Below are 13,989 nucleotides of genomic sequence, written 5' to 3' on the forward strand. Positions count from 1 at the left end.
AGCGGGTCCAGCAGAGAGGTCTGAGTGCGGGTCACCATCAGGGGGCCCCACAGTGGTTCAGCAAAAATAAGGTCTTGATGTTAAGAGTTATTGCATTTCTTTTGTCCTTCTTGATCTCATTTGCACTTAAAAGAAATTAATGTTTTTCCCTATTTCTTAAGTGCTGCATAACATTCTTAAGAGTTGCCAGCCATCATGAGAAATCTATATTTTCCTCTGTTCCCAGTATTTTTTTCCCCTATTACAATATGAAAAGCCTTCACGGGGTTAAAGGAACCACACCCACTCACAGTGACACAACAACACCCTCCACGTCACTTATTTCCCTTCATTGGGGAAGTTCTTGATAAGTGTTCCTCATATTTTGCCTTCTCAATGTGAAAAACAGTTTACTTAATGGAAAAAACACTGGAAACATATTTTAATGTTGTATAGCTTAATACAAGATGATCCATCAACGTTCTAAAGATAAAAAGACTTCTCAAATACACAACATATCATGTGTCTGCAGCAATAAAGTCCATATTTCTGTTTGGTGATGATGTGTATTGCTTTCTTGGTAAATGAGGAAATCACAAGCTCAATAAAACACAGTGTATCCTGAAATAATTAACTTGCAGTAAAAGTAGCTTCATCTTGTGTCATAGCAAACAACGGACGCGTGTGCGTGAGCAGAGAGGGCTGCCGAACAAAGAGAAAATAAGAGACAATGCTCCGATGCGATCCTTTTCAGCTCTTGTTGTTTTCTCCCTGTTAGTACGGTCAAAGGCACTCGACACGTCTAACACAAAATCTACCCCACTGTTCACCACAGAGTGAGGTCACACAGGCTGAACACTTCAGCTGCTAAATTTCCAGGGACTCTGTCTGTAAATGCAGATTCATTTTAACATTTTGATAATCTTCTGCTTCCATTATCAATAACAACAATGCTGTTCTTTATTGGCATCAATGTATATTTCAGCCAAGTTGTGTTAACATCTTTTTAATTAAAGGTAGCGTTAAACACCTGACCTTATGTTCACTAAACTAAATCTATATCTTTGTACAAATGAATACACTTTTCCCATTTTACTATTTTTCAAGATATATTACTAGTTGTTTTATTAAACTAATGAAACACATAATGCAGCTTTATTAAGTAATTCAAAGTATCACATATTTATACTTGAAGAGGACTTCAGTATCATTCCTCCAAAGCTCTGGAAATTTCTGTTTTCCAACTCAAAGCAGAGCTGCTTTAATTCTACTTTAATTATGTGTCAATCATCAAGGAATATAGTGTCGAGCATTGTTGAACAATGTGACTGAACAAAGACACTAAAAGCTGAAAAGCCATACAGTCAGTTAATGAGTTTTTGGGTCACTTTTTTTTAAAACCTGTCTCTCTGAAACCTAAACGGCTTTCAGTTGCTCTGAAGCAGCCTTTTATCAGTTTGGACAAACCTAACAGCACAAAAACAGCTGTAAAAGTTATAAAAATGAAACAACATTAACTTCTATTATCCGTCCACGTAGTAGCACATTTTTAGTAGTCCAAAGAAACCTTTGTAGTAGCTTAGTTCACTTTGAGAGTGTTGCAGAATCTTTTCAAACATGTCTTATTATTTTTAATGTTGTTAGCTAGGCCTACCAAGAAATTGAAACTGACTGACTCGAAGCCCTCAACATTGGCTCGGCAGTTACAGTATATTCCTCAAAATATGTTGCGTAGTAGGGGAGACCAGAGATAGTTGTAATGTGGGTCAGTTGTAACACAATTTCTCCAATCAGGGTCAAATGATGTGATTCATCCTGTACATGCCCAATTCAGTTCTTCTATCACATGTGAAAAATCAGCACATTTTGTCAAACACAGACAATTTAAGAAGAAAAAAAGTAATTTGTATGCTAAAAAGTAAGTTTTTTTTAAAACTTTATTTCAATTTTTAATAGCATTTTCTGCTCTGCAGTTAAACTCATCAAACTTAAATTATGTTATTTGTATGTCTATGGGGATAAATTCTGTGTATGTCTTTAATGCTAATATTTTAGCCGTTGGCTGTAATCTTAGCTAGTTCATGGCTATAGGAGTCTGGGTCAGTTGTAACAGCAACAGTCTGGGTTAGGTGTAACAATAATGCAAATGTTACAACTTAGGGCTGTATGATATGACCAAAATCTCATATCCCGATATAAGAATTCTATCGTCCGATAACGATATAAATCACAAAAATGTAACATTTTCTGTAAATTCTGTGAATCTCGTGCAGCTCGTCTTGCGGGAAGTGTTTCCTGCTGCATGTCATGTAGCTGGAGTCGAGTGAAACTATACATTTTTAGACATAAGTTGTAACAGCCACCGTTTTCTTTGTGAGTGTTTATTACACGGTGTGCTGCGGGGAAAAGCCTGTTCTTACGGAGCCCAGCAGGGGACATGGGAGAAAAAAAAATTAAGACGGACTTTTGCGAGATCTCGCAAAACTATCTCGGGATCTCGCAAAACAAACACGGGATCTCGCAAAAGTTTTGCGAGATCTCGCAAAAGTTTTAGCCGCATTAGCTCGAAGCTAACGGGAGGTCAAGACCTACTACAGCCGGGAGGAACACTGCTTTCCCGGCACATCGTGCCTCGACCTCCCGGTCGGCTTCGAGCCGGCGTCCGAAGAATGCGGCTAAAAGTTTTGCGAGATCCCGAGTTTGTTTTGTGAGATCTCGCAAAACTTTTGCGAGATCCCGAGATAGTTTTGCGAGATCTCGCAAAAGTCTGTCTTAATTTTTTTTTCTCCCATGTCCCCTGCGGGGCTCCGTACTAACGTTTGAGTCTAAGGTTAATTTTTTAGCACCTGGCAGCTCTTTTTTACTTCTCATCCGTAAATAATCTGCTCTTTCACGTGATTCAGTTTATTTTGAAAAGTCTAAACAGGATCTTGAGCTTTATTGTGAAAGGTTTATGTGGAACATAAACAAGCGGACATGCGATGGTGTGACCGTCATTGTTGCTAACCACAAGCATAAAAACAGGCGCTTGTCCGTCTGTAGTGTGGTTATATTAAATATAAGAGAAAGAGAGAACTTTAAGAAATTTATATAGCCACTACAGTGACCATCAAAACGATGAAAAAATATTGCCGTAAACCGTTTATTTTGCGACACCACGAAACAAACGGTAGCGTAAAATGAAACGATAGACGCTTTTATATCGTCATCCGGTATATATCGTTATATCGAACAGCCCTATTACAACTTACCGCACTATTACTTTAACTTATATTAAACAAGTTGGGGCAATGACATCAGAGAAAGGTTCACTGGTCTTAGTACATGTGGTTAATGCCATTGGCAACACAATTTCTCCACTGTTTGTGTTCCCACGCATACATAATACAGGCCACTTTGTCAGAGATGGACCAGTAGGAAGTAGTGGTAGTGGAAATAAATCAGGATGGGTGCAAGAAACAGATTTCCTCATCTTTCTGAAGCACTTTGCAAACCACACCAAGGTAAGCCATGAAAAAAGAAATGGAATTGTGATGCTGGTGCACAACTACATTTTTTCAGCTTCATTGTTATGTTCAAAAGTTGGTGCAAGAGTTGTAGGTTACAATGCCCACTGAGCCAATGAGGCCAAAATCAAGGAAGACCAACCTAAATTAATGAAATATTCAGTTGCAGAAAATTCCATAATTTGTCTTTTTTGGGGGGTTGGAATATGGTTCAAAAGCTAGATTTCTGCATTCTGTCACACACACACAGCTACATAAATGGCTCTAAGTGCATTCATGTGTTGAATAAAAAAGATTACATGTTAATGTTTTGTCAGTACCCTTATTTCATTGTGTTACATTTCATAGTGTGGGATATGTTACAACTAACCCAGACTATGGGGTTAATTGTAACATTTCACCATACCATGCAATGAGTAATTGCGCTGCAGAGAAAATAGCTGCACTATTTGATAGCAGAGACATGTAAATACTTTGCATTCCATTTTGAATCCACTACCTTAAAAGAGCTCCACTTTACAGACAGAAATGTCAAAAATGTTACAACTATCCCCGGTCTCCCCTACTGTTACCAAATAGAAGCTCCCTGACATAAAAGTTGTGCAAAAGCCTCCGCACGGACTGTGCCAAAGCAGAGAAGTAATCAGCTAACGAAGGACGCCAAAATACAGAGCCAGCTACTAAGATTTGCTTTTTTGGCTTTCCTAACACAGCTTTAGGGGAAGTATCAATAATTTATCATAGGTTAGTCATTATTTAGACATGGGTGTCCTCAAATGACTGGGATCAGAGGGGAGCACGAAGTGGACCACGACTGCCACCTTGTGGTTATAATGTGCAAGTATAAACTGGGACTAGAGTCGGTGATCATTTGTTACATGTCATTTTGTTTTGGTGGAAATTCCCTTGAAATAATGCCCTATAAATGAGTATAAAGAAAATTTGTCAACTTCTTTTAAATCACAATGACCAACTTTTATAAGGATTTATAAAATGTTGTTTATAGTGTCTGTAATTTCTACTGTTCTGGTACAGATTTGTATTTTCTTTTTTTTAAAAAGGGTGTTTGGAAACACTTTCATACATAAACCTTGGTGCACCATTTTACCTGTTTCAATATTGCAATGATTTACTTGTAACATTGCAGGGATTTTCTCTTTCCAGGCAAATATACTTATCATATACACACACATAGGAAGGGCAGATCTGCTTGCAAAATGGGCAGTTCTGCATACAAATAAAATGGTCACCGCTGACCCGAGGTTGTGGAAAAGCAGCTTGAACACCATGTAATCTGCTGATCTAATGATGTTTTTCTAGCGATAATTGTATCAATACTAAAACAGCAGCAGTCCAGGCAATCTTGAAATTGAGGTAGCTGTTGAGGCTACTCAGATCACAGCAGTGACTCAGATTAGGAGACATGATTGCTCTGCAGGCTGACTATTTCTCTCCTCTGCAACAAAACTGCAGTCACAGTGGGTGACAGGATTCTCCGGGAAGCAATTTTGGGTGATAAAATTAATCTACAATATGTCAAAATTATTTTCAATGATTGTCCCTTCTCTTATCCGTCAACACATATAATGCACAGCAAGAGACTGGTGCAGGAGAAAACAGTCTGCTTCACTTCCTCCATGGACAAAGTACAAGCAGTTCCTCCAATTCAGCTGGAGGAAACCACAAACTGGATCTGTTTAGTGCCAAAATGAACTGCTACCAACCAACCAGAGTAAAAACACGGAAAGTAAGCAGGGACAATTAGAATGAAATATAAATAAAAACACCCCCTGGGTGCAGTTTAAATCTGAGGTCCCCTTAAAAATTATATTGCTCATTCTACAGAGAGTTAAGGGAGGTTGATGTAATTATTATTTAGACAGCTAGTTACTGTAAGCACGGCTCCAAGAGGCATCTCATTTCCTTCTTTTTCCTAATGATTACACTCCTGGCCTTTCTTAACTGGAAATGAAAAAAGGAAATTGGTGTGTACTCTTCGGCTGCTTTTTAAATTGGCTCTGTTGGATAATTATGTATGCTCACCGAGATTGTAGAATTCATGTGCAAGTCTTTACTATTTTGTCATTTCGGGTTGTGGAGTTTTATTAGAGCAAACAGATGTAGTGAAGTAGCACTTATCTCTACTTTAGATCTTAAAAAATATATCACTGTTTCAATTATTTACACATTTAAGCTTATTTTCCTGATCTCGTTTGACACACAGTCAGAACGGTGCCGCAGTAGTTAGGCCTGTCCCCTCGCAGTGAGGAAATACTTGCTGGCTTCGACCTTGTGGCTGGCTAAAGCCTTTTTGGTGGAAAGTTTACATGTTCTCCCTGTGGGTGCGTGGCTGTTCTCCAGTTCCCTCCTGACGTCCACTAACATGCATGTTAGGTTGCATTTCTAAATTTGTGTGGTATTTCTCTCTGTGTTAGTTGGATGTGAGAACTCCACCTTCGCCCAGTGTCTGCAAAAATATCCCAGTGTAAACCTGGTAAGATGAACAGTAAAGTAAGTGAATGGATGGCTATTTGACACAGATGACCCTTTTAATGATTGCAACAGAACCAAAACCACAAAAAAAAAAAAAAAATTCTAAAATGTCCTTCTTTGTTGGAATAACTGGTTAATATCAAACAGCTCTAAGCTACTTTCATTCCAGGGATCTAAGGCTTGTAAAGAAAGGTGCATCACCCCAGCTCCGCAGTTCAACCAGCTCTTATCACATCTCATCAGCCTGTTAAGTCACTGGTCCATAAAACTGTCTCAAGTGTGATACACCATCATCACATCACACCCTAATTTTCTCGAAAAACATCTTACAGCTGAACAAGCGTGCTTTGCAATGCATAACCAGAATGCAACGATGAATTAGGCACCGGGGGACACATCTTACTCTTGCCGCTTACCCACAACTGCAATCACCAAGCCAGCCCGAGCAGAGAGGAGCTGTCTCTTGACAGCAAAGTGTTGCGCACTTTGTGATGTCAAGTTCCTAATTCGCTCACCAACATCAACTCATAACAAGACAGCATGCAGCGTTTTAAAGTGCGCTTTCACATGGACGGTGTTTGCTTATTATGCAAGCGAGTTAGTCAATCTGGAGAACAATGCTGAATTTGGATAATTGGGTGGCGTGTGTGTTTATGAGTGTAGGAGTATGTCTGTCTTGACTGTACGTCTACAAGAGCTCGCAGAATGCAAAATGACTCCCAGAGCTGCCTTTGTCTCCCTCGGGCCTCAAAGACTTCCCAAGCTGAACAGCTCAAGCTAGGCTGCCTCCCTCTCAAGATCCAGACTGGTTAACAAGCAGCAAAATAAAAGCCAGCAAGTTAAATTGTATGTAACTTTTTAGTTTGCACAAATAGTGTGACCTTTATTGATTTCTTGTCTCTGCCGTCAGCCTGGTAAAACACTAATGGCATTGGTCAATAAAAAACCATGAAGTGGAAGTTCTCAATACCCCTCCCCCTGCGCTGACCATATCCCTAAAAATAGCCACTCAGCCTCCCTCAGAGGCCACTGAGCCCGAGCCATGACAGCTCACTACCCTTATTCAATATGAGCTGTACTGTGTCCCTGTTTGTTTCCCCACTGCAGATGTAAGCGGGCTGACACGCTGAGCCATATGCCAAACACATCTACTTCGATTCCTGTCCCTGCCAACTCCCATTCAGATGGCCAGAGAACCCTGCCTCTTTTAATCAATAAATTAATAACACTATGAGTGGAGCATAAAATAAGACTTTGACTGTGGTGCGCAAATTGAAAACAAACAGCAGCTTCAGCAACTCTAACTTACATGGTGTTCTGGGACCTACTGCTTCAAAGAGTAACATTCATTTTTCAAAATGCCTTGTGTCTATGTAGTCACCACCCGCCGTTTTATTGACTGGTATGTGTCAATGTGTACCCCTGCCAGCTTACGTCTTTCTCTCTATACTTGCGCTTATTGAACTTTGCAAAAATAAATTATACGAGCAGAATTCAATAAAGTTGAAATGACCTCCACTTCTCTCCCAGAGAAAACAGCCGTCTTCTCTTTGTAGCCCATGTTTTTTCTCCAAACTTCTCAACGCTGAACTTTGTTGACTAGTCTGTTTCTGCTGCACGTTAGGCCCTTCGGAAGTGAGACTCGCCTAGCTTTTCAGGTGCGCCGCGGAATTCAAAACAACAGGGGCTGCTGAAGGCGGTTCACTTACACAGTGATGCAGATATTCAGAAGTTAAAGTTCTGGGAGAGCACCCCTGTGGTGCCGTTCCTCCACGGTGAGAGAAGCAGCAGCAGCAACAGCCAGCAGTATCGATTCACCTCGCAGCCTTGAGCCTGCTGTCACAGACAGTATATCACTTCATTTAACCCACTGTTAAATAGGCTGTAATTAGAAATCTGTCCTGCAGATGTGTTTTATTTAAAGGATGGTTTGTGGCTAAGTTGCAAAACTACCTACTCTGTTTTGCATTAGTTTTGTTGCTGGCGTTCTTTTGTTCAGCGTTTCATTTTCACGAAGGATTTGAGTGCTATTGACAGAGTCTGCAAAGAGAAAGCAAATGATGCAAATAAATCCCCTCTTGGGGGATTAGTCTGCATGCTATTTGAAAAAAATATGGTAAGTCTCTTAATTGTAGTTAATGCTTGTTGGTCTCTCGACTCAATCTGATGACAATAAACTGTTTTTACAGCCAGCATTTTAACTTTGAAAAGCACAGGTGAAGTAAAATCCTTTAAGTTTCCATGTAAGCCGTGACAACAAGCCCGGCTGCACACAGATCACAGATTTTGTATCAACAGTTTTGTTGTATATGTGCAATGACAATAAAGAGCTATTCTATTCTATATCAACAAGCTGATATTATTGCTCTGTATGTTGATCCAACAAAAAGCTCTTTGCCTAGTTTCCTTGTGGTTACTATTCTTTCAAAGATTAATCATAAAATTCTGTCTTTTGGATGTTGTATTATGAATTCGTTGTGGTGAGGAAGAACAAGAAGTTCAATGCTCACTTATTTGTCTACAGTAGTTGATATTTTGTCATTTTATTTGCTGAAAATTGGCTATTGAAGAAGAGGGTCTGTATCTTTCCACGCTCTCTCTACAATACTCGCATGCTCATTAAAACTGTACATGCAACTTACAATGAAAGCATTGAAAGTGTTATTGATCCCTGCATTCATTCCTCCTCTCAGCACCGGCTGTAAAGTGATCTCTTTCAGAGCAAGTAAATGAAGGGGGGAAAAAATCCACAGTCTTTGCTCAGTGCAGAAATCCTTTTTCAGCTCAGACACCTAATATTAAGATTCGGGAACCCAAATTAGCCAAATGAAATGGCAATCTTCTAAAGGTACATTTTAATTAGAACAAAAGTTCTGCTGAGCTTTTCTGTGCTGTGATAACTTTGTAGGCACAGAAACAGAAAAATGGAATGTCTTACTAAAAAGCCAATCTTTGATTATTTGATTTAAGAACAACCTTTGGATACTGTTACAGTGCCATTAATTCAAATACATGGTAATGGCCTGCACCATAGCACTGTTTAACCTTCAGCTGTTTTAATTTAGAGAAAAAAGAAATAAATGTGTTCTTTACCCCTCCTGATGGTCCTTTAAAGACAAAACAGTGTTGTGGACACCAGAGGGTTCATTCATTGTTTACACACTGAGAGATTGACAGCTGGCTTCCACATTTAAAATTTTAAAATGGGTTCAAACTTTAAGAGAAGACATTTTATAAATTACAGCTAGAAATATGCGAGCGTAAATAGTCGGGCTATTCTGCTGCAGACTTGCATACTGGGGCGCTTAAACAGAACAGAGCTGTCATTATTGTAATTGCTAACACCTGTGTTTTCCCCACTGTGAATGTCAGCTGTGGGAAATAATCTCTTGAGTAATTTTCTTTGTGCTGCTACTTTCACTAAAGTAAAGGTTTTGCCTTCAGTCTTGACAGTGATTGAAAACAAAACAAAAGTAAATCCATCTTTAATGTTTTCATTTTTTTTTTGTTCTGTTTTTTTTTTTTTTTTGCCAAAATGTCTTTCCTGAGTTGAGCTGAACCCAGCTACGTGGGGCCACAAGAGAGTAGGGAACATGTGGAAGAGAGCCTCGACAGGTGGAGGTATGCTCTGGAGAGAAAAGGAATTTAATTGAGTAGAAGCAAGACTGACTACACGTGTGGATATATGAGGGAGACTGGTGGAAAGGTGGATTATTGATAGTCAAGGTGGAGGAGTGTAAATACTTGGGGTCAGTCCACTGTCAGACAGACAGTGGACAAGAGAGGTGAAGAAGAGAGTGCAGGCAGGGCGAGATTTGTGACAGAAGCATAGCAGCAAAGAAAGGGAAGGTTTGCAAGATGATAGTGAGACCTGCTGTAATTTATGGAGGAGGCAGAGCTAAAAATGTTAAGATTTTCAGTGGGAGGAACCAGAATGGACAAAATTAGAAATTAGTACATCAGAGGGACAGATCACGGTGAGCTGTTTGGAGACAAAGTGAGAAAGAAAAGGGTGAGACGGTTTGCACATGTGGAGAGGAAGGATTTTGGACAGTGGATGTTGAATATGGATCTTCCAGGCAGGAGGAAAAGATGGAAAATATGAAAACCTCAGAGAAGGTTCGTGGATGTAGTGAGGGAGGACATGCAGAGGGTTGATGTGACAGAGGAGAATGATGGGATAGGGAACATAGGCAGATGATCCGCTGTGGCGACCCCTAAAGGAAGCAGCCGAAAGAAGTCTTTTTTGAGTTCGAGTACATCATAAACACCACTGGGTGTCGCTCTATAGTGTCTCATATCGCTTCTGCGCGCTTATTTCACCAATATCAACCCCCTCTTCCTCGCTGTGTGTGCGTGTGTGTTGTGTGTCGGATAGAAAGTCAGCCTGGTTTCCAGCTGAGTGCTTGCTCTCTCACAGTGTGTGTGTGTGTTGTCATTATTATCCACTCTGCTCCCAGCTCAGAATGGCCAGATTCACTCAGACTGAAACAAGAAGGCAGCACCATCCACAGCAGCCCCAGCCCTCTCACTCCAGCCTGGTTTTCACCGGACCGGGGGCACCACCGACCCAACAACCACTACTACTTATCCCACATCAGCACCAGTACCCTCAGATCACATTTCCGAAACCCATGAACGGGTCAGAACCCATTTCAATTCATCCGGAGAGCGGCAACATGAAGGACCAAGATGCCATTAAACTGTTTATCGGGCAGATACCGCGGAACTTGGAAGAAAAAGACCTGAAACCCCTGTTTGAACAGTTTGGGAAAATCCACGAACTGACAGTTCTCAAGGACCGATACACCGGCATGCACAAAGGTAATGTGTCGCCCCTCGAATGGCTGAGAGGCCCATATGAAGCTTAATATCTGCTTATTAGTATCTGTACGTACTGAACTGATTTGTAGTGAAATGCGGATTTTTGTCACTTTTATTTTCATGTTTAATCGGGCTTAATCGCTCAGCTGTCAATCCCCCAAATAATCTGTATCGTTATGCTCATCACTGCTCATATTTCTGTATAACATTCATGAGGTTTGGCATTTTGCTCCAGTTGCTTTTTTTGTGCGTAAGGCAAGTTTTTAGCTTTTTAGTAATTATCAGATTGGTTTGACGCGCTTTTGTATTTCTATCTCTAAATTTCAGTATTTATTATGACCACAAAAAGAAAGATTTGCACATATTTTGAGTGTTTTGAACACGAGGAACAATTCTTCATTTTATTGCCTTTGAGTGTTTCCTTAACACGCTCCTAAGTGGGGCAGAGGCGCTCGGAAAGGATGCATTTTTCAACAGCCTCCTCTTGCCAGTCCCATCTTTTGCGGAGGGGCGGCATCATTTATTCATCCATATGCTTTCTTTAACATCTCCCCATGTGCAAATAGAGCGGGCTGGGTGCAAACGCGACACGGCGAAATCAGTTCAATTCTACAACGTCTCCAAAGGGCGCACGAACTGTCACAAGATGACGGACGTCGCCACGGAGAGTGGGCAGTGATGCTTCTGCTGAAATGGAAGCAGAGGGTGTAAATCCACTCAGGTCACTATACATACACTGACAACTTCCATCTTCCATAATGAAGTTGGCTAGCAAGAATATAGATCACTGCCTGGGTGGGAAAAGCATTTCACGATACAGCCCCCCCTCATACCCCGCACCCCCCATCCCCTAGATTCAAGCAGTGCAGACGTCATCATTGTCATCGTCATGACCCGTGAACCCTCACCCAACCTTTAATTTAGACCTGAAGTGCATAACCCCAGAGCTGCACTGGTTTAGCTGATCAGTGACATTCAGGCTTTGACTATAAGCACTGTGATCACTGTTAGTTTCATTGTAACGGTCAGGCCAGTGCACTGTCCACAAAGTTTGCAACATCTTATTCATATAACGACAAAAGGGCAATTGCATACTTAATGCATTTGGAGAACATTTATGGTGATTTCATTGCTGACACATAGAAGTCACAAACAAAAGCATGCAATGGCCTCGACTATCATTTAGTCAAATCCACAGTTATAAAAAACCCTTTTCTTTGTGTTTTTTCCACACGTGGATTCTTCATTTCGCAGAGCAGATGCAGATGTGTGAAGGATGTAAGCACAGGAGATAAGCCTTTTATTACAGTGACATTTAGAAAAGACAAATGATAATGTATGACAGTAAACATTACAAACCCTGTCGTGTCATGCATCAAGTCACCATCGCAAGATATTAAATTTGTTTCTGCTACAAAGGTCGTCCCCATCTCCTTCAGAATAATTAATACAAGTCTTTGTGAGGGTTTCAAACCAGGATACAGTTACAGTATATAATAATAATAATAATGTTTGCCACATATTTTATGACGGTCGTAAAGTTGATGTTATTGTTGTGGAAGTCATTTCTTCAGTATTGCACTGATCTGGTTTGCTTTGGATGTGTGTGTTTTTGTGCTTGTGTTCATGCATATACTAAAATGTCATTTCACCCATGTTACAGTGATGGCAGTATTTTGGGTCCTGAATGATGTCACCTTACCGTGCTATCAGGGAAAAAACAATTTAGGCTTTCCACATAACATAAACAGCACATTTCCATTACGCATACAAAAACACTGATCTTTGGTAGACATGTATATAATTCAAGTGAAATATTTGACATTTGTCTAGGCCATAAATTTGATATGTCATAATTAGCAATTATTTTGTCAATTAATACAGTGATAAACTGCTTAACTACATTGTAATTCATTTGAAAAGGTTTTTTGTTAGATTTCCTCGTAGCATTATATTATCATCAATGTATTACATCATTCTTGCCCTGGTGGTAAAGTAGAAGAAGTAGGAAAATGTGTAATTGAGATGTACTGCTTGCTTTCGGTGAGACTCTGTATGATCAACCTCCTCAGTTCTCTTGTCAGTTTGAAATGCAAAACTCAAAAGAGCCTTTCAACAAAGTGAAATCCCTTAAAAATATCCAGTGAACCTTTATATCTGTTCATTGTGCATTATAATTATTATTATTATTATTTTTTTTTTGCATTTTACTAAACAAAAAATCTTGTTTAAATGTAGCTGGATAATCCTCTCCTTCTGATCTAGCAAAAATGCTAAAAATATGATTCCAAATGCATTTCTCATGTCATTATTTACCCTGAATTTTAACGTACAAACCGCTAATTAATTTTAGATAAGCATAGTTCAGTCAAATTAAATGAGTTAGGATGTAATGAAGCCTTGTTGCACAATTAACAATACAAAATCAAACTCTAATGTGTCAGTGATCCTTGATGAGGTTATTTTATAGTTAATCACGTTATTAAGCAGAAAAAGGATTATGGGGTACGCATCCTGATGGAAACACTGGGCAAGCACCCTCAAAGTGGCACATTCACACTAACAAAGACATCGATGGACAGAGGAACACACGCACATACACACATGCGCACATGCTATTTTCATTATACTAAGTGTTGTGCATTCGTAGCCATTGCGCTTATTCTGTCATTTGGATTTTTTGGATTTTCATTTCATCCACATTGTGCTCTCTGTGTTTATTTCCTCTTTTCTTATGCAGCTGTTTTTTCCCCTTGGTAATCCGAGAGGGAAAACATGGAATTAGTTTGTAAAGCGTGATAATAATGCATGGCCATAATAACTTGACTCAAGAGGATTAGCAAATGTGCATTGTCTGAAGCAGCAGTCTCTTGGGTGATCAGCTGGTTGCCTCCCTAAACAGTGGCTGCCTCTGCCAATTAAAAATTCAGTCTAGCCTGCCTCTTCAAATGATTAATTCTGCCCACGCTGTCGATGGCCTGCCAATTATTGTCGCCCAATTGGTATTAATAAGTAGAGGATTTCCTGATGTTGAATTTATCACAGACTATGAAAACTTCTCCCTTTGGCTCTAATTACCTTTGACTAGCACATGCAGAACAAATACATACATGCATATATGCACTTGCATATATCCAGAACCAGTGTTCCTTTTATGCATTGTGCCTGTTATGTTGCTTGCTATATC

At 39.9% G+C, this 13,989-nt stretch overlaps 1 protein-coding gene across 17 annotated transcripts in view; it reads left to right on the top strand.

Moving 5' to 3' along the window:
• The first annotated feature begins 9,358 nt into the window (after positions 1-9,358).
• Positions 9,359-13,989, top strand: part of celf5a (cugbp, Elav-like family member 5a) — a 194,749-nt gene continuing 190,118 nt past the window's right edge. For 9 of the 17 annotated variants that reach the window (XM_082525572.1, XM_082525569.1, XM_082525574.1 and 6 more), the window contains exons 1-2: positions 10,082-10,097; positions 10,439-10,802. In XM_082525572.1, coding sequence (XP_082381698.1) covers positions 10,445-10,802 — 358 coding nt within the window. In that variant the 5' untranslated portion in view covers positions 10,082-10,097; positions 10,439-10,444. Of the gene's footprint in view, positions 9,600-10,080; positions 10,098-10,438; positions 10,803-13,989 lie in introns of those variants that run through there. The other 8 variants (XM_082525573.1, XM_082525570.1, XM_082525559.1 and 5 more) reach the window with 3 other exon arrangements.

The sequence above is a fragment of the Aulonocara stuartgranti genome, assembly GCF_965226115.1.
Source record: "Aulonocara stuartgranti genome assembly, chromosome: 23".
Classification (NCBI taxonomy): Eukaryota; Metazoa; Chordata; class Actinopteri; order Cichliformes; family Cichlidae; genus Aulonocara; species Aulonocara stuartgranti.